Here is a 20,708-nt window from a genome sequence, read left to right on the forward strand (position 1 = left end):
TTAACCATTATTATTACCATTATTGTTTTAAAACAAAACATAATATACCAAACTAAACTTCCTTTATTATCAAATAAGTGTGTGGTGCATAATATTAAACCACAGAACAAGAACAACACACAGAGATGTCTCTGTCTCTGTCTCTGTCTCAAAAGAAGAAGGTAACGACGGAAGAAATAAATAAAAGAAGTGTTTTTTTTTTTCTCGTAGATTGGTGGCGAAATAATGTGGTATTATTAATAGAGAGATGGCTGAAAAACTAGGTAGAATCAAATCAAACGTAATCAAATGTTAAAGAATCTGAATAATGTAAAAGGTAGTGATTACATATCCTGTGAGCTAAGGTGAGGTTGATAGTGTGTACTGTTTTGTTTTCGTGTTGTTATAGACTAGCTTCACTTTTTCTGATTTTCATTAAATACAAGTATACTAGTTCTTTGTTTTGGTCTTAATTATTTAAATGATATAAATAGCTTAAAGCTGCAAAGGGTAGGACTTGGTAGCATGCACACTACTTGCTCTTAGAAGCAAAGAGAGAGAAAGAGAGAGAGAAAAAAAGAGTGAGAGAAGAGACAAGGAGGTTTTGGTTTTTGGCATTGGTGCTTGTGCTCGTGCTTGAGAAATGGAAAAGAGAGAAAGAAAGAAGGGAACAGTATCAGCGTCAGTGTGATGAGTGGTTTCACTGAAAGGTTGGTTTCTTTTGAAGATAGAAAGAAGGAAAAAAAAAAAAAAAAAAGGCACGCACAAGTAGTACTCAAATCAAACCCAATAATACAAGCCACACTCATGCTTAGGTCCGCGTGCTTTGATGGCCTTTAATTCGGTGGCTTTGTGTCAAGCCCCACCCTTTGAAAGAAAGATCTGCACTGTGCCTTTTTTCACAGGTTTTGCTCTGCTTTTCAGCTTGCTTGGATTCTTTGTTTTCTCAACACACATCAACGTGGACCCTTCTTCTTCTTCTTCTTCCTAATGGCATGGTGAGTCAAGGTTGGAGAGAAAGGAGAGTTTTTGTTCGGTGGGTATGCAAGTTGTGAATTGAAGACGTAGAAACACAGGTTCCTCTTGTGGTTTGAGTTGAAGACGTAGAGAGTGGTGCAGCATAGGAATACAGCATGATGACTTCCGTAGAAGAAAAGCTTAAAACTGTTGGAGTTGGAGCTGGAGCTGGAATGGTTGTTGGGGGTCAAACTTTGGTGGCTGAGATGAAACTGTTGAAAGAAATGCAGGAACATTCTGGTCTGTTTCATTTTCCTTTTCGGAACATCATTCTTACCTTTTGGTTACATTTTAATGACACACATGTTTGATGCTATAAATTTTTCAGGGGTCAGAAAGACTTTGAATTCCGAGTTATGGCATGCTTGTGCAGGCCCTCTTGTTTCATTACCTCAGGTTGGAAGTCTTGTGTTTTACTTCCCTCAGGGACACAGTGAGCAGGTGAATGAATGAATCTCTTGTTTTCTTTTGTATGTTGAACCGAGATTGTTTCTTCGTTTGTTTTGGTCGGCTGAAGCATGTGTGTCTGTTCTCTTTCTCTGAATATTTGAACAGGTGGCGGCTTCTACCAGAAGAACAGCAACGTCGCAGATTCCAAACTACCCGAATCTTCCATCTCAGTTGCTGTGTCAAGTCCAAAATGTCACACTTCATGTGAGTGTTGTATGCTGGTTCAGTTCACCACTTCTTGCATGAGTCCTCAAAACCTTATTTCACATTCAAATTATCATTACCTCCAAACAAAATTTTCACCTTTTTTTTTCTGTATTTTATGACAGGCAGACAAGGAGACAGATGAAATCTATGCTCAAATGAGTCTGCAGCCACTGAATTCTGTAAGATTCAGTCTTTGAGTTTATTTTAGTGAAGGTTGATTATGGTGTATCGTTCGTTCTTCCCAGTTTGAATTTGGATTTGGATTTCTCTGTGGCAGGAAAAAGAAGCCTTTCCCATATCTGATTTTGGGCTAAAGCCAAGCAAACACCCCACTGAGTTCTTCTGCAAAACTTTGACTGCCAGTGACACCAGCACACATGGCGGCTTTTCGGTTCCACGCAGGGCAGCAGAGAAGCTCTTTCCTCCATTGGTATGGCTGCAGCACCAGCTGATTGCAAATCATGCTTTTCTTGTGCTTGATAAAATTCGGTGCCTGAATTTTCATTTCATTGACTCATCTTATTTTTCACTTCAGGATTACACAATTCAACCCCCAACTCAAGAACTTGTTGTTCGAGATTTGCATGATAATACCTGGACATTTAGACATATCTACAGGGGTGAGTATGCTTTTTGTTATTGAAATTTGTTATGAAACAGGAATGAGCGTTTTTGTTGTTGATTATATTTACAATTTTTTATTAGGTCAACCAAAGAGACACCTTCTCACAACAGGGTGGAGTTTGTTCGTAGGCTCAAAAAGACTCAGAGCTGGTGATTCTGTTCTTTTCATCAGGTAACTGCTGCATTGTTGGCTACAATAAGCATTCCTTCATAACTTTGTTGATACTAAAATGATGTTATTGTTACTAGGGATGAGAAATCGCAACTGCGAGTTGGTGTGAGGCGTGTTAATCGTCAACAAACAACACTGCCATCATCAGTGCTTTCTGCAGATAGCATGCACATTGGTGTGCTTGCTGCTGCAGCTCATGCCGCTGCCAATCGAAGTCCATTCACTATTTTCTACAATCCAAGGTATATATCTCACGTTGTGTACATAGTTTGTGTCCTTTCTGTTGTGTATAATTTAGTTCTACTTTGCAGGGCTTGCCCTTCAGAATTTGTTATTCCGCTGGCTAAATACAGAAAATCTGTATTAGGGACTCAGGTCTCAGTTGGCATGAGATTTGGTATGATGTTTGAGACTGAAGAATCGGGTAAGCGCAGGTAATTTTCTGAAAGCTTGGATCTTGCTATTGCCAAATGTGCCTTCTCAGCTATAAATACCAAACAAGCATGAAAATTTGATACATACTTCACCTTTCTGCAGATATATGGGTACAATAGTTGGCATCAGTGATGTGGATCCTCTGAGATGGCCTGGTTCTAGATGGAGAAATATTCAGGTACAATAATTTTTGCTCATGTTCTATCATTCACGTATTCTTGTATGAAGGCACAATGATTTCTCTGCAAACAGGTGGAGTGGGATGAGCCAGGGTGTGGTGATAAACAGAATAGAGTCAGTGTTTGGGAGATTGAGACTCCTGAAAGCCTTTTTATCTTTCCTTCTTTGACTTCAAGTCTGAAACGGCCATTGCAATCTGGGTTTTACGGCAAGTCTCTTATGCTTCTTTTCCTTCCTTGTAAATGAAAATCTTCTATTTGATGACTAGTTATGTTTATTGTTGCAGAAAATGAGTGGGGGACTTTGTTGAGAAGACCTTTTATGAGAGTTCCAGAAAATGGAACTATGGAGGTAGCAAACTCAATGCCAAATCTCTACTCAGAACACCTGATGAAAATGCTTTTCAAACCCCAGATGATTAACAACAATGGAGCATTGTTATCCGCCATGCAACAAGAATCTGCAGCTGCAAGAGGTCCCTTGCAAGAGATGAAGACCACATTTGCAGCAGATAATAACATGCCGCTTAGAAATCTACACTCTCAATCAATCCCTGACCAACCTAATCCCTTAAACATGCAATCACTGTTGAAAAGTGATCAACCTGAAAAGTTGCACACTCTTCCTTCTGGGATAGTCACTGAGAAGCCAAAATTAGAGCCTGAGGTATTAGCACCTGATCATATGCTTGACTATGCTTCCACTTCCATGGAAGGGTGCAACATTGAAAAAGTGGCTACAAATCCTGTTAACCAGCAAGGCCTAGCAAACCAATTGAGTTTCCATAACCAAAACCAGAATCCTCTCACTCAATCTAGTCCATGGCCTATGCAAGCTCAGATAGAATCATCATCCATGCCCCATCCTCAAATGATTGACATGGCTCAAGCTGAAACTGCTATGGTAAATAGCCTTCTTCCTCAGCTAGACATTGATGAATGGATGGCATATGCAAACAGAACAACAACTGGACCTTTACCTGAGTTGCAAGAACATAATTCACTTCAACCTCAAGTGTTGAATCCCCCTTTACCTAACCATGAAGTGTGGGATCATTATGTCAAGAGTTTGAAGTTTTTGTCTCAAACAGACCAGCAGCTAGCCTCCATCTGTCAGCCAGGGACGTTCAATGGCATCAATGGCATGCCAAGTCCAAACAGTCTGAGGGACCTTTCAGCTGAGAGCAACAACAACCAAAGTGAGATTTGTGTCAACGTTGATGTTAGCAACAGTGTAGGTACAACCGTGGTTGATCCTTCCACTTCAAGCACCATTTTGGATGAGTTCTGCACAATGAAGGAGAGAGAGTTTCAGAATCCAAATGATTGCATGGTGGGAAACTTGAGTTCAAGCCAGGATGTGCAATCTCAAATAACCTCTGCAAGTTTAGCTGAGTCACACGCCTTTTCTCTCAGAGACATCCCTGACAACTCTGGTGGCACTTCTTCAAGCCATGTTGATTTTGATGACAACAGCTTTCTGCAGAATAACTCTTGGCAGCAAGTACCTGCTCCCATCCGAACCTACACAAAGGTTTGCATTCATACTATATTACATACGTTAGTCTTATTTTTGTCAAGATTCATGAAATTTAGTCACCTACTAACAACATCATGGTTTTTTGTTTGTGACAGGTACAAAAGGCTGGTTCTGTCGGAAGATCAATTGATGTCACTACTTTCAAGAACTATGAGGAGTTGATCCGTGCAATTGAATGCATGTTTGGACTTGATGGTCTTCTGAATGACACCAAAGGTTCTGGATGGAAATTGGTGTATGTAGATTATGAGAGTGATGTTCTGCTAGTTGGGGATGATCCTTGGGAGTAAGTTTCTTACCTCTCAACACTTTGAGTTTAACAATTAGTTATCTGGTGTTGGAATCTGATACACTAAAAAACGCTATGTGTAGGGAATTTGTGGGGTGTGTTAGGTGCATCAGAATTTTATCACCAACAGAAGTTCAGCAGATGAGTGAAGAGGGAATGAAGCTTCTAAACAGTGGAGCTTTACAAGGGATGAATGTTTGAATCATTCAAAAAGCAAAGGTTAATGTTGTTGAAGAAGTCATCATCATATAATGTTATGAACTAAAGAACACTCCTTGTTGGAACATTATTTGGTATGAAACAAACCTTGAAGATGGAAGAGTTTTAGTTTATTATTACAGGTCAAAAGTTGTAATATGTTCCAATGAGTCAAGGGTGTTTTGTTTACATACCTAATGTTGTAAGACATTCTTGGAGGCAAGTTCAAATATTATGCTTTACTTTTATTACTATCATCACTGTGCGTTGGAACCTTTTCAAATGATGAAACCATCGTATGCTATGATATCTGCATATATGATTAGAAGAATAAAAACCGAAAAACACTTTTTGTGATAAAGACAAATAAGGGTTCATGAATTAACTAATATATGAAGTAAAAGAAATCTAATTTAGTTGGTTAAGCAATATATAAAAGGAGTTAAATTCTTATAGATAAGAAAAGTTCTAATTGATCAAAGCATATATAAATACTTCTAACTTATATATAGATTACAGCATATTTTTTTTTGTTTAAATTTAAATATATATTTTTAATTTAGTTTCCAATTAAAATCACCACAAAAGTATCAGTTAAATTTAGAAAATAAAAGAAACACGTATTTATGTCTATGATAATTCAAACCTACTAGAGTGGTCACAATGAATTGAATGCGTTCTTTATTTTAATTCAAAACTTATTTCAATTATATCTTATTTTTCGAGGATGAATGTGAGACTGCTGTAGACACGTGTTGGAAAATAATTATTGAAAGGGTAACAATTTCAAGGAACCGAAATTACTTCCAATAATTTTATGTCAACGACAAACAAAGAGTTCACAAATTGATAAAATTAATTTTAGAATTAATTGATTTGGACCAACAATCTGACATAGTTCATCACAGACAGTAGTGTTCACATTTATAGATGTTCTGAGCATTCACATTATATTTATAATAATTATAATTATAGCTAAATATAAAACTTTAACAACTACAAGGTTTCATCATTCAAAAGAAAACTTCAGCTTCAAGTTATATATATTGTATTATACGCATATATAATTCAAAACATTACAAACTTTGACAAATTGTAATCAGATTTATAAGTTTAAACCATAACCTTAAACTGTTCAATATTTATTTTGTTTCTTAAAGTTTATTGACGCGTATAATCAATTCCCAACAGGTGAACAAAGACAGAAATTTTGTAAGCAACTGGTATGCACCGGTGTTTTTTTTTTTTCTTTGAAAAAATAATAAAATTAAAAAATGTATTTATTACTATAAATTTGAAAATATATGTTTAATTTGTACACTTAAATAAACAAATGTGTTATAAAATATAAAACTCAATCATGTAAAGAAATAATTATATTATTCGATGATCATATATATATATTAAAATAATAATAATAATATCATACTAATGATACAGATGTTAATAATAATAATATAAATATACAAATAACAAATAAAAATATTGTATAGGAGAATAAAGAGGTGAACAGGATAAAGTGTTAGTAAAAAAAAAAGGAAGAGTGCAAAATTCCTAATAAATAAAAATAAAATATATGTAAAAAAGAATTGTAGGTATATTATGAAATAAAGTGTAACTAATTAAAATATGATTATATAACAAATAAAAATTAAGTACATGTAAGAGAACAAAATTAAGATGTAAGTGCATATTATGAGATATGAATGATCCGGACAAAATAAGATGTAAAAATAAATAGAATCTTAGTAAATAAATATAAAATATACGTATAAAACAAAACAAAAATATATATGATCTTGTATAAAATAAAAATAAAAATAAAAATAAAAATAATAAAAATTTTTGACTGTACATCAAAATAAGATATAAAAGAAATAATGAAAATGTAAATAATTAAAATATGATATCATAATAAATGAAAATAAAATGTATGTATAAAATAAAATAAAAATATAAACATAATGTAAAATACAATCTCAGACAAAATAAAAAAATATGTTAAAGTTTTTAATAATAATAATAATAATAATAATAATAATAATAAAAATAACTCGCAATAATAATACTAGTACTAATAATAATAATAAAAATATTTTTAACTATACCAAAACTACTACTACCATTATTAACATTGATTAAGATTTGATACTTATATTAATTCAAATAATAATAATAATAGTAATATCAATATTATTACTGATAGTAATTCTACTACTAGCTATGTTCATATAAATTAAAATAATAACATTAACCATAATAGTAATAATAATTAGATAATATTAATATTAATACTAATAATAATGGTTAAAAATGTTAAAAAATAAGTTAGATTAATAATACTAACCATGATACTAATACTAATCATAATTAGATAATAAGAAATATATAAAATTTTCTAAATGTTAAAACTGAGTTAAATTGTTATAGTTAGGAAGAGTTGTAATTTATCAAATTATATATATATATATAAATATTTTTAATTAACAATAAATCATAACCTAGATATTCCCTTGATATAGTTTAAATTTGGTTAGATTACAACATATTTTTTGTTTAAATTTAAATACTATTTTTTTAATTTAGTTTTCAATTAAAATCACTAAAAAAAATATGAGTTAAATTTAGAAAATAAAAGAAACACATATTTATGTCTATGATAATTCCAAACCGAATAGAGTGTGGTCATAATGAATTGAATGTGTAAACTATCAATTTTTTATTTTATTTCAAAACTTATTTCAATTATGTCTTATTTAAATATATTTCGAGGATAAATTTAACTTTGCTGACACTGTATAAACACGTGTTCGAAAATAACTCCCAATAATATTATACCAACGACAAATAAAAATTATTACACCTTTGAGAGTTTACAAAAGATAAAAGTAAATTCACAATTAATTGATTTGGACCAACAATCTGACATAGTTCATCACAAAAGGTCGTGTTCACATTTATAGATGTTCTTGTTTGTAATTATAGTTAAATATAAAACTTTAACAACTACACCGTTTCATCATTCAAACAAAACTTCAACTTCAAGTTATATCTTCTATTATATGCATATATAATTCAAAACATTACAAAATTGCAAGTTGTAATCAGATTTAGAAGTTTAAACCATAACCTTAATCTAATCAATATTTATTTTATTTCTTAAATTCCATTAACACTTGAAGTGCCAAAAACATAAGTTTCAATTCCCAATAGGTGAACAAAGACAGAAATTTTGTAAGCAATTATTCACCATCCAAGCTTCATGGCCTAAGAGCCCAATAGAAAAGCAAATACACTAAAGCAATTTGGGTTTGGGCCTAAAGAGATTTGGGTTTGGACTTAAAAAGGAAGTGTTTTCGTTATGTACCCATTTTGAAATATGAGGTTTTGGAATTTTGGAATGTATTTTCTACATTAAAAAAAAAAGTTCATTTCCCAAGTGAATGGAATCATTACAAAAAATTTTGTAGGGTGTAAAAAGAAAAGCCTCCCATACATTTTTCAAACCCTTCATTTCTCTCTATTATTTTTTTCTTTTCGCACCACATCTCTATGACATTTACACCTTTCTGCTTTTTCTATCTCTCTGTGTTCATGAAACATTAACCAAACTGAAAAATAACAGCTACAGATTCTCTGTCAAATCAGAGGTGAAATTCAATGTGGATTTTATCGACTTTGAATCTCATTTTTTTATTTGATAAGATTTATATGAAATTTCAATTAACAAGAGAGAATGAATTGGATTATTAAGCTTCCTAAGCTTCCTAAGCTTCAGCTTTTCTTGTTAAAGCCATATTGCATAGATGTGATTATACACAAACATCACATTCAATCAGAGTTTATAGCTCTGTCAAGTTAGATCAAACAATGAAATGGTTTATAGATCATCACAACTCTGTCAGCAATATTAATCAGCTTCAGAGAAGGAATGTGTAATTAGCATATTCATGACATGTTGCAGAATCTAATAAATGCACCTTGCATTATGAGAGAAACAGTCATTTGAAATGAAATGACTCATTAGAATCTTTGGATTAGAGCAATTAGAGGGATGAACAAGATGGTTATAGAGCTAAATGACAGATAAAATAACACTTTTGTTTTCTATACCTGAGATCAAACCCAGGTTCATGACTTTATCAATGACAATGAATGATTTCTTTTAAATGTGAAACAATCCATAATGCTGAAGATTGTTTGTCCCAGTCCAGCATATGATGAGTTATCAGGTTCAGAAAATAGAAAAAAAGGCACCAATTAATCCAGAGAAACACATATGTTGGATCCATCACATTCAAGAAACTAAAAGTATAGTCTTCTTCAAATATAAACACTAAAGCTGGGTTTATAAGATCAAAAAATGTAATTCAATTTTCATCTTTCTAATAATTTATCAAAGTACAAGACAGTTGATACAGAATGAGATATAAAACAGAACTTGAAATACAAACTATATGTCACCTCAAAAAAAAGCAAAGCTGGTTTACAATTGGTAAGGAAATAATAATTCTTGTACTTATTCCAATGGAACCAATTCATTCAGAGATATAGCAGAATCTAGATTATTGATCCTTCTTGCAGTTGCAGAATCTAAACTCTAACAGGTTTCTGAAGCACTGCAGATAACACCACTTCAGGTTTGCCAGACCCAACACTATCAATCTTCTCTCCCACAACCCATTTCAATTTCTTATATCCAAACCTTTCAATCAACCGAGTCAAAGATTGCTTCTTTTCTTCATTTGCACAAAACAAGTTATCCAGCCAGAACAAACCACCAGCCCTCAAAACTCTATCAATGTCAAACATCAGAAACTCCAATTTCTCACTCTTCCCTCCAACATCTAACCCACTTGAAGCATGAACCAAATCAAACACATTATCATAGAAAGGAAACCTATGATCCAAGCTCAAGTAAAGAGGAAAAAGCCCTCTTGCAGCAATGAATTCACTGAATGGAGCATCAACATTGAGAGTGTTGGTAACCACAGTAACATTCCTATCAGCCATTCTAGCAGCAAAGGAACCAGACCCTCCACCAATGTCAAACCCTATTCTAACCCCTCCACCTCCCAAGGCCAAAACATCATCAACCACAAAATCGTTCTTACTCTTAGCCTTAACAAACTTAGCATTCTCATTGCCATGGACCAAATCAAAGCAACCAATGCACTCCCTACTCAACTTCTTACTATTCAAACACTCAAAGTTCTTGCAACCAAGACCACTCCAGTTAACAGTCTTATTAGCAACAGGCTTCCAAAGAGAATCTGGAAAAGGGTACAAACCTAACTTGGAAACCGTCTTTGCAAAACACCTCCTCCTAGGCAAAGGCTCACACCCTCTTAAGATCAGCTTCTGTGCCACGCTCCAATCATCAGGGCAAGCTCCGAAAACCTTGTAACTCATGAACTGAGACAGCAAGTCTGAATTTTTCTCACAGGTGTGACCCACAGATGGCACCATCTCAGTGATCCCAGTTCTTGAGTCTTTCCCCAGAGGGAGCTGGTGGCGCTGGAGGAAGAGTTTGAGCTCGGATGCAATGTTGGGCCTTGAAAGATCAATGCTTTCGTACCCCAGAAGCTCTTTTTCCATCTGGGCCAGTTTCTTCTGGGACAAATCGATCTCCCTGAGAATGAGCGAGACCTGCTCCGAAATCAGAGAAATGTTCTTGTGAGCATGATTGTGGAGAAGGTGTTGGGGGTGTTTTGGAGAAGCAGTGAAGGCGTAGAGAGCAAAGAGGTTGGTGGTTATGACCGAGAAAATCATCAGAATGTTAACAGCTGAAGAACACAGTGTTGCTCTTTGGAATCTCGCTGTTCCATCTCCAATTTTCAGAGAAACTGAACCCATCTTAGTCCTTTGGAACACTGAATCAGAGAGTGAAGTGAATTATTAGCAGATTTGTTTGGTTTGGAGTAAGTAAAAAGCTTAGTTTCAAAGATAACCAAATCCGAATGGAAACCTTGTCGGTTGTGTTTGTAATGTTTTTTCCTTTTTTTCATGTTACTTTTTTGTGTGGCTTGTGTCTCATCAGATCTTGCTCATTGTTTACATGGATATTAAATCTAAGCTAATATCATAATTTATTAAACAATCTTTATGCACAAAGATTAAGAGATCTATTGTCAACATGCAATTTTTTATTGGAAAATAAAACAACATCTTCTTTTAACAAAAGAGAAAAAAAAAATGTTAATAACCTCGTTCTGGCTTGTTCTAACAAAGTGATATAATAATACCTTGGGGTTTTAGAGTTCAACTTTTATTTTCACTTTCACTTATGTTTTCCGTTTTCAATAAGATATAAACAAATTTATTTCGAACTATTTTAAATAAATTTAACCAATTTATTATATTTTTAGTATTGTGAATACTAATTTTTCAACCATTATCGTTATCACTCAATAGTTATAAATAATATATTTATTATTGAAAGTAAACATTTTAGTAGAATTATTTATTATTATACTTAATCTGTGTAAAGATACCTTGAACATATGTTATTTTGTGAGAAATTGTTTTTTTCTTTCTAAAAGGAGTGTTGATGGTTAAAATTGTTATTGTAGATCGAGAATAAATAACTTTAATATTCTTTTTGAATGTCAGTTAAAAGAAAGCATGCCATTTATAAGTTGTTTATATTAATTTAATAAATTACTTAGAAAAGTGCTGGGCAAACCCACGAGCACAACTCGTAAAAGATGAATGCAAAGAGTGGAGCTAAAAGTTCAAATAATGTAGTTCATAATTTTAGTTGACCTGTGTTTCATTTGATTAATTTACGAATTTTTGTTAACAAAGACAAAACTATTTAAAAAACTATTTAATTTCAAAAAATCGTAACACTTTTCCCTTATATTATGTAAAATAATTTCTAAATTTATAATTTATTGCATCTTTCTTTCAATTTTATTATTATTTTTAATAATTTATAATTTACTATTTTTTATTATAATATTTAAAAAAATATTACTTTCTATTTTAATTAATACACAAATTATATCGCCTATTCTTAACTTAATAAAATATATATCAAATTATTTACATTATTAATGTGGATGGATTGTAATTTTTATATTAAAACATAATCCGAAAATTATGTCAGAATCCGGTAGAGCCTAAAAAAATTCTTCATTACTCTCTCCTTCTCCCTGAATCTCAAGTATATTTCATAAGATAAAAAAAATAAAAATCTCATAATTTATTAACTTATTTATTTAACTAAAAATAAACTTGTTTGGTGAACAGCAATTACAAATAATATATCTCTTATTAGTATGTTATGGTAGTTTTAATATTTGTAAATTGTAACTCTACATGCTCATTCGTGTATTTAATCTAAAAATCCTTTGAGGAAAAAAAAAACATTACACATGTTACAAAATTAAATTTCTAATTCCACTAGAAAACACTCGAGGATCTTTGTCTAAATTTTCTCCTATCTAAATGCTATCGCTTGTATATTTGTTTCTTCAGTTTAACAATCCGAAATCAAAGAATAAAATACATTAATTAAAAAATGCAACTGTAAATTCATTAAAAGACTATTCAATGATTTTACTCGTATAAAACTTTCAGTTTTAATTGGAGAATAATAAAAAACATACTAAAGAGGAACCGTCGTTTATACTTCCAGCCAACTGGAGTGTAAATAATTAAAGGTTGTTCAATTTGGTTTTTTATACTCATAATTTGAGTACAAATGACAAAATTCAAAAGAGAAATATTCCAAGAACTGTTTATAACCTTCCATAAACAGGAGAAGTGAAGTATTATTAGCTCAGGCTTTGAAAAATCAATTACCTCAAGCATTCACTGAAGGAAACAACACACACTGCAATGAGGAAAGGAGAGGGAAATCAAAACCAAACCACAAAGCATGACAGAAACACTTGAAAGTAGCATAACAAGTAAATGATATCAGCATCCATGACCAAAAAGAGTAGCAATAAGGGTCCAAAACTATAACAAATAAAAGAATCCTTTACCTTCAATTTTGAGAATGGCTTAACTGGTTTATCCAACACGACTGAAGAAGCAGAGTTCAATCACCAAGCTTCCTCATATTGGTTAGTATGTATGCATGAAACCAAAGCCAATCAGTTTGAATATAAAAACCAGATCATTTCTTCTATGCAAAACCGGTTCGGATTTTATGTGAACCAGTTTGAAAAGGTGGTTTTGAAAGTGTCTTAAAAACCTTTTTCTATCCTTAAACATGTTTTAAGATGATTTTCTTTCAAATCAGTTTTTTAAAATGTTTGTTTTAAAAGTAAAAAGTGGGAAAACATGCCTTGAATTGAATTATCCATAAAACCAACATATTCTATTTTTTCAATATACCAATAATTTAGTCACAAGTATCCACCTAAATACTACAATTAGTGGTCTCTTTCCTATCACAGCCTACAAAACAAAAGCTATATTCTTGTCAGTTTTGCTCTATCAAAATAAACATATGAAGCAAGAAATACATCACATGTTCTGAACCTGCCTTCTTTCAAAATGAGCCTCAAGCAACCTTTCAATAAAACTATCAAACTTTTGTAATCAGTAGGTAACTAGTAACTGGTAACTAACCAGCAGTTACCTCCAATTACAAACAACGAGTTTCCCAATAATACATCAAACGAGCAGCCTGTTCTAGTAACAGATCATGCCACTGACAGGTAGGTTGAGAACTTCATGTCTGCAATCAGATGACCTGCTGCCTTTAATGTTAAAACATTTAACAGCATATTCTTGATGTACCAGTGGAAGTGCACCTTTAAAGCCACACTCCATTTAAGAGTATTTGCACCTTTCTCTCAATTCTAGCATACAAATTCTGCAGACAGATTTTCTTCAGGAATATCTTCCCTTCAGATGCACAAGATGGATGATGGTAGAACTTAATCTGCAGACAAGAAAGTGAAATTAAATTAACAAAGGATATGGTGGAGAAAAACTAATGATTGACATGAATGAATAAAGGTTAGTACGGTTATTCATGGATCAAGGTCAGAATAAAAGAATTGCAATAAAACAGAAAGAGTTCAAGAATAATATAAAACATCAATATCTTCTAGGTGATAGACAGAATTAAAATTAATGGAAATAGAACCACTCTAAGTTTTGTATCCAATACCATGCTTTAAAAGGACATGCATCAGTGTGCATATGTAATTTGAATTAAAAAAATATGGCAACTGGGAATTGTGTTTAAGTCACTAGCCTAGAACTCAAATTTAGATATTGAGACCGCAAGAATGTTCTGGTTTATTGATTAACCAATGGGGTAACAGCTCATTTTTCAGAACAAAGCATGGTCGAAGCCAAATTTTGATAAAGATACGGAGTTTTATCTGGCACACCACAAGGGGAATTTTGAAATTACAATCTGCAGAAGAGGGCATCTCAAGTTCAGTAGTGTCATATTTAAACACTGACAGACGCTTCTATAAAATTAATAGGTCATAAACATTAGAATAGAAAAAAATAATGCAGCAAAACCAACAAACATCAGCACTAAATGATGATAACTAATTAATCATCTGGGATTTCAACATCTGATGTTAAACACTGACAGACGCTTCTACAAAACTAATAGATCATAAAAATCAGAATGGAAAAAGTAAAGCAGCAAAACCAACAAACATCAGCACAAAATGATGATAACTAATTGACCAACTTGGATTTCAACATCTGATGCTAGAACAAGCACCAAATCAGAAACTTTTATGCTATCAAGGAATCAAATTTGAGATATGAAGAACTCTCATTACAGAGTATTTGATACTTATATAATTTTTGGAAGCCTCTTAATCTAATTTACATAGGTTGAAAGGTTCAAATACAAGTACAGAACCATGTGTTAATTCCCTTTTTCTGGTAGAGTGTGTTATTTCAGCCAACAATAATTGACTCAATTTTTTGTTTTTGTTTCTGAGATCAATTATTGACCATGTGCATGAGAGACGATGCTTTGTTAAGAGGCAAAAATAATTATATTCTGTTTGATATGCAAGTAATAATGATCATTCAGTGGAGTTAATCTGACGAATCAGTTCAATTCCAATAGAAATAGGCCACAGTTTTCTTCTAACATGTACCTCCATCGTGTCTCAAACTGTAAACACACTTTGATTATTGTTTTTCAATAATAACTTATATTGAAAAGTGATGTTGAACTTATTGTTTGTTGCCATCACTTCCATGTCTAAAGCTTTCCATTAACAATTTTACTAATGATTATTAAATAAGAGATTGTCTCATCCTGAACCTAAAAAGAATCAATATCTCTATTCTTAACTCTTTATTAGCCCGTCATTTTGTAGGTCCCCCAATACATAGCCTTTTATACATTACAAACTCGTAGATTAATTTTGCATCACTAATTTTTATCAAATCACCATCAGCAACTAACAATACTGTGCCTCTAGTTTACAATATAACCACATAAAAGGAACAGGGTTGTAAACAATCATGGATATCAACATTTAGAAAACATATAGACAACTCAAATAGGAGTCCTTCTAAAGGACAAAAGAAAAAAAACAGCTAAAGCTGCCAATAATAAATATGTTCGAAATATAATTCTTTATAATTATTTTCCTTACCCAATGGAACTAAGAAGTTATGATTACTGATATCTTAGAACATTATACAACAAATAGATTTTGTGCCTCTGGCAATTTATTGAGAAGAGAGTATTCTATCAAGTTAAGCTTCAGCAGAACTAACCTAATCAACCAGAGACATAGAAGACTTGGCAGTTCTACATTGTATATTGTTAGTAATATCTTGGAAACGTAAATATATGCAGAAATTAGTGATTAGGACTATACACTCCTACCAAGAACCTAGAATTCTTAAAATTTAAGCCTTCCTAAGAAATAAAAATGAAAACATGTCTAAATTTCCATTTAAATCATAGTGTAAGGAGAAAATAGACATTTAAACTAAATGCAACATATGAAAGTATCCAAGACATTGCATTGAGAAGAAATGGATGAATTACATATCATGCACGACGTTTACTCAAACGCCATGAATTTGGCTCGTGATATCTATCATAAAGTGGTTCAATTCGCTCTTGACGCTTCCGCTTGCTCATCTTTGTAGGATCTGCTACTTTGAAAAATCTTGGAGCCAGTTCAACAAGCCATTTGGGGTCTATGACAGTGACCTCACGCATATACTCCTTAGTTGTCATCACAAGCTCATGGTATATAACCCAGTCTGGCTGCCTCTGGAACAAAGCAGAACTTGGATGGATATACACAGGTTGGTTCTCAACTAGAGTTCTGTATCCTTCCTGGGGATCCTTTCTGGCAGCGTGAAAAAAGAATCCAGCAGTGATAGCCTTCCTTACTTTGGTGAAGTTTTTTCCAGCACTTACAACATCCAATTTGTACCTGAATATCCATACAAGTGATTTAGATTGCAATTTAATATGATTTAAATAATAATGCAAGGAACTCTAGTCAACACAATAACTATCAACACAATAAAATGTTGCTTACAACAAGAACATGAAGCCTGAAGTCAAAATACTTGAGGTATCCCTTAGATAGAGAGAAGAATTTCCAATTTCTCTATACAAAGAATATAATACTAAAACAAAAACATTTATAAAACCATTGGGAACCTGAATAACTCTGCATGGTAAAAACACAAAGCAGCATAGCAAACAAAATATTTAAAAGAATAGATAGATATCATACTTATCCATAATGGTGAGAAGTTGTTTCCTGACATCCTGTGCTCTTCTCAACGATCTAGATTGCACAAAATTCTCAAAACACCAGGGCCCAGAAAAATTCTTCGCTTTCCAAGCCTCATAAACAGCAAGTAGTGTCAGATGATCACCCTCTGGCTGGAAAAACTTTGCCCTCTTCTGATCTGCTTGGGCTTGCTTTTCCCTTGGCCTGTAAAAAATATTACCGGTCTGGATCATGGCAATTATGGTCAAAATCTCATCACTGCATCCAAGGTCAACGCTGGCAAGCAACATCTTGGACAAAGGTGGATCCAAAGGAAATTCTGCCATTTTCCTCCCCAATTTGGTCAAAAGGCCCTCTTCATCTAATGCTCCAAGACTGTAAAGCTGCTCCATGGCAGAAATCAGTGCTTGAGGTGATGGTGGATCCATAAAATCAAAGGACAGTAGATCATTTATCCCCATTGCTTTCATATTAAGTGTAGTCATCCCCAGATTTATCCTTTGAATCTCAGGAATTGTAGTGGGAGACATCTCATTCCTATATGCACTCTCAGTATAAAGGCGATAACACTTCCCAGGTCCAGTACGTCCTGCACGTCCAGCTCTTTGTTTGGCTGATGCTTGTGAAATTGGAGTTATTACCAAAGAATCAAGACCTTGCTTTGGGTTATAAACATTTTGCTTAGCAAATCCAGGATCAATTACATAAAATATCCCATCAATAGTCAAAGAAGCCTCAGCAATGTTAGTAGCCACAACCACTTTCCTTTTCCCTGGAGGAGCAGGTTCAAATATCCTAGACTGCATTTCACTAGGAAGGGCACTATAAACCGGTAAAATGATCAGCTCTGGAACATTCTTACCTAATCCCTTCATTCTCTCATATAGAGATTGGCAAGCAAAATCAATCTCCTCTTGCCCGGTCAAAAAGAGAAGAATGTCTCCCTCAGGCTCTGTCAAGTGTATCTGTAGGACAGTTATTAAAGATGCATCTAAATAATCACTTTCCGGCTGTTTGGTATAAAGTATCTCTACAGGAAAAGTTCTACCGGGAATTGTAAAGATGTTACAGTTAAAGAAATATCCTGAAAATTTCTCAGCGTCCAGAGTAGCAGAAGTGACAATCAATCGCAATTCAGGTCTTCGCCTCACTAGCTGCTTGAGCAGTCCAAAAAGAACATCAGTATGAATAGTTCTTTCATGGGCTTCGTCAAGCATTATAACAGAATACTGTGACAGATTGTCATCGACCAATATTTCCCTAAGAAGCATACCATCTGTCATGTACTTGATAACAGTATCTGGTCCAGTGCAATCCTCAAACCGAATGGCATAACCAACTTCTTCTCCCAATCTACAACCAAACTCTTCTGCTACTCTCTTTGCAACTGACATTGCAGCCACCCTACGAGGTTGAGTACATCCAATTTTTCCTCTTGTGGTATAACCTGCTTCGGCAAGATACTGTGTGACCTGAGTAGTCTTACCTGAACCAGTTTCTCCAATAACAACCAACACCTGATTATCATGCACAGCCTGAATCAATTCTTTTTTTAACTTGTAAATTGGCAAACTCTGCCTCTGCTCTTGAATAGAAAGCTTTGACCTTTGCCCAAAGGTAATTGTTTTTCCATATGCATCCTTCTTCCATTCTGGCATATCATAGGCTGATAAACCAACACCCCTAAGCTCCTGGGCAAGATGCCTTTCACCTGACTCTGGCATAGGGTCTTCCCAAGGCCGATTGAGATCCTTGGGAATTGAATCAAGCATTGTCCGTTGTTGTTGTTCTCGTACTTCCCTACGCTCCTTTATAAGTGCAGACTGGAGTGCAGCAGCTCGACCCAGAGAACCTTCGGGATTCTTAAAAATCTTAACAGGAGACATATCCATTGAGTATCTGCTCTGCCCTTGCAAGAATGCGGGTTCATCCTCATTCAACTCAATCTCAAGCTCCTCCTCAGCTCCTTCCTCTTGGTACAGCAACCCATCTCCCTCTTCGTCATAAGTTGGATACTCTGAAACACTCATCACACCTGAAGCAATCAACTGTTTTGCTTCCCATTTCTCCGGTGAGCTCATTCTCTTCAGAGGTCTCCGTGAAGAACCAACATCATCTTCTTCTACAATCCTGATACCTGAAAGACCTGTCCTGGTAACCGGCCCATCCCTTGAACCCTGCGGATTCATCCTCAAGGCATCGTCCTCGGAGCTCTTCTTCAACGGAAGGAGATCCTTACCTGTGTGCTGATCAACGTCCCTCATGGAAAGAGACAACTTCTGACCGGAAACTGATATCACCTTTACATAAACCTCCTTGTCGCGCTTAATAATGTCTTTGGCATTTGTGATCCTCCGAGTGGCTATCTGTGACGCATGGACCAACCCCTCCTTCCCTCTTATGTCTTCTAACTGGACAAAGCACCCAGTTTCCATTACCCTGGACACCCTCCCTTTGTAAACGGCATATAATTCGGGTTCACCAGAAACATGCAGTGTACCCTTCCTATTACCATCTCTATCTCCATTCTCCCTTCCACGACCATTCTCTTCATAATCATCTCTCCTGCGCCTCTCATGCCTGTCACCATCTCTATCTCTATCCTTATCATTTCTATCTCTTCCTCTTCTGCTGTAATCCCTTCTATCATCTTCATCATCTCTATCTCTACCTCTTCTGCTGTAATCCCTTCTATCATCTTCATCATCTCTGTCTCTTCCTCTTCTGCGATGATCTCTTCTATCATCTTCATCATACCTATCTCTGCGCCTATCTCTTCTATCTCTGTCTCTGTATCCATCATCTTCCTCAATTTGCTTACTCTGCTTCTCCCTTGCCTCAGATTCTATCTCCTTCCGAAGCTCCTTGGCCCGGTCCCTGTCGTCTGCGATGGCCAGAGCCTTGAACTTGGTCTTGCCATTGGCACTCTCTTTCTCCTTTTTCAAATCCTTCGGCTTGGGAGGGAGAATCGCGTGAATAATAGTGAGGAGCGTTCGGACAAAGTAATCCGGCATTTCCGCACCATTCTCCTTCAATTTCGCATCAAATTCCTCAACATTCTCCGACGATCGACCCAACTCAGTGATGAACTCCGCCAGAACTTTGTCGCCGGTGCCCGTATGGGACTCCAACTCGGTGCAAACCTTCGACACAAGAGACAAGTATTCCAACTTCTTCAATCCATCCTCAGGATTATCTACCGCCATCTATCGAAACCCTAATTATAATAAAAAGGAGAAAATATTCGTCAAAATTCGTTGAGTTCAAAACAAAGAAGCGCTGGAAAGAAGGCTCGGTCTCTTTAGCTGAAACAAAATTGATTACGATGTAGAACGTAGGGTTCAGAAGAGCGTGACACTGTACGAACCTGCTGAATGGGAAAACAGGGGTGTGTGAGCTTCGCGTGGAGACGAATGAAGAGCGATTGAAGTGGCTTGTTTCTCCTCCGAGCACGAAAAAACTTGTTCCTCGTCGATTGCTTGATTTCGCAGAAGCCTGGTTACAGGGACGATTGGATTCGAGGTACAAACCAGAACTAACCTAATGCAACCGAAGCATTCATTCGCGGGACCTGAATGAATAAGATGAAAAAAAAACAGTAAATGTCTTTTAAGTAAAAAATTGAAATTATTGCATTTTAAAACTTTTATCTAATTTATTTTTCTAATTTTTTAAAATGTTTGAATTTAGTTTCTCTGACAAATTCTATAATTTATCTTATTTTATTGTTTTGAAAAAACTATACTTATTTTTACCGATGAACAACACGATTTGTTTTTTATTATTATTCAACCATTAGTAAAGTTTTTTCTTCTGTTCAATATAATCTGATCAATTCATTGATCGTTGACAAATATGATTGTCTTAATGATGATTTTACATGTGTTTCATGTGTATCTTACAGGTG

The 20,708-nt window shown here is 34.4% G+C and overlaps 3 protein-coding genes across 5 annotated transcripts; 1 reads left to right on the top strand and 2 right to left on the bottom strand.

The window, feature by feature from the left end:
* The first annotated feature begins 503 nt into the window (after positions 1-503).
* Positions 504-5,344, top strand: LOC114194614 (auxin response factor 5). 3 transcript variants are annotated; one of them, XM_028084954.1, is made up of 15 exons: positions 504-689; positions 904-1,236; positions 1,325-1,437; positions 1,552-1,650; positions 1,776-1,832; positions 1,931-2,083; positions 2,189-2,273; positions 2,359-2,449; positions 2,527-2,691; positions 2,761-2,883; positions 2,987-3,062; positions 3,137-3,272; positions 3,351-4,597; positions 4,699-4,889; positions 4,976-5,344. In XM_028084954.1, exons 2-15 carry the CDS (start codon positions 1,113-1,115, stop codon positions 5,091-5,093), a joined length of 2,778 nt encoding a protein of 925 aa, XP_027940755.1. In that variant the 5' UTR covers positions 504-689; positions 904-1,112; the 3' UTR covers positions 5,094-5,344. The 3 variants fall into 3 exon arrangements, with proteins under 3 accessions (XP_027940755.1, XP_027940754.1, XP_027940752.1); XM_028084953.1 differs by having other exon boundaries at positions 506-794; XM_028084951.1 differs by having other exon boundaries at positions 506-1,236.
* Positions 5,345-9,441: 4,097 nt separating this feature from the next.
* LOC114195641 lies at positions 9,442-11,128 on the bottom strand. The gene has a single exon (XM_028086179.1). It carries the CDS (start codon positions 10,944-10,946, stop codon positions 9,684-9,686), a length of 1,263 nt encoding a protein of 420 aa, XP_027941980.1. The 5' UTR covers positions 10,947-11,128; the 3' UTR covers positions 9,442-9,683.
* A 2,272-nt stretch (positions 11,129-13,400) lies between these two features.
* LOC114194750 (probable pre-mRNA-splicing factor ATP-dependent RNA helicase DEAH5) lies at positions 13,401-20,379 on the bottom strand. The gene is made up of 4 exons (XM_028085141.1): positions 20,169-20,379; positions 16,802-20,018; positions 16,096-16,492; positions 13,401-13,992 (listed from the first exon to the last, which is right to left on the bottom strand). The coding sequence occupies exons 2-3, from the start codon at positions 20,005-20,007 to the stop codon at positions 16,099-16,101; spliced, it is 3,600 nt and encodes a 1,199-aa protein (XP_027940942.1). The 5' UTR covers positions 20,008-20,018; positions 20,169-20,379; the 3' UTR covers positions 13,401-13,992; positions 16,096-16,098.
* Positions 20,380-20,708: the final 329 nt, after the last annotated feature.

The sequence above is a fragment of the Vigna unguiculata genome, chromosome 8, assembly GCF_004118075.2.
Source record: "Vigna unguiculata cultivar IT97K-499-35 chromosome 8, ASM411807v1, whole genome shotgun sequence".
Classification (NCBI taxonomy): domain Eukaryota; kingdom Viridiplantae; phylum Streptophyta; class Magnoliopsida; order Fabales; family Fabaceae; genus Vigna; species Vigna unguiculata.

Bases quoted from the DNA above. Each gene is read 5' to 3' on its own strand.
- LOC114194750 (XM_028085141.1), bottom strand. From the start codon at position 20,007: ATGGCGGTAGATAATCCTGAGGATGGATTGAAGAAGTTGGAATACTTG. The intron at 16,493-16,801 runs GTATGATATCTA...ATGGATATTCAG, and splicing joins CTTCTCACCATTATGGATAA to GTACAAATTGGATGTTGTAA.
- LOC114194614 (XM_028084954.1), top strand. From the start codon at position 1,113: ATGATGACTTCCGTAGAAGAAAAGCTTAAAACTGTTGGAGTTGGAGCT. The intron at 1,438-1,551 runs GTGAATGAATGA...ATATTTGAACAG, and splicing joins CTCAGGGACACAGTGAGCAG to GTGGCGGCTTCTACCAGAAG. The intron at 2,884-2,986 runs GTAATTTTCTGA...ACCTTTCTGCAG, and splicing joins GAAGAATCGGGTAAGCGCAG to ATATATGGGTACAATAGTTG.
- LOC114195641 (XM_028086179.1), bottom strand. From the start codon at position 10,946: ATGGGTTCAGTTTCTCTGAAAATTGGAGATGGAACAGCGAGATTCCAA.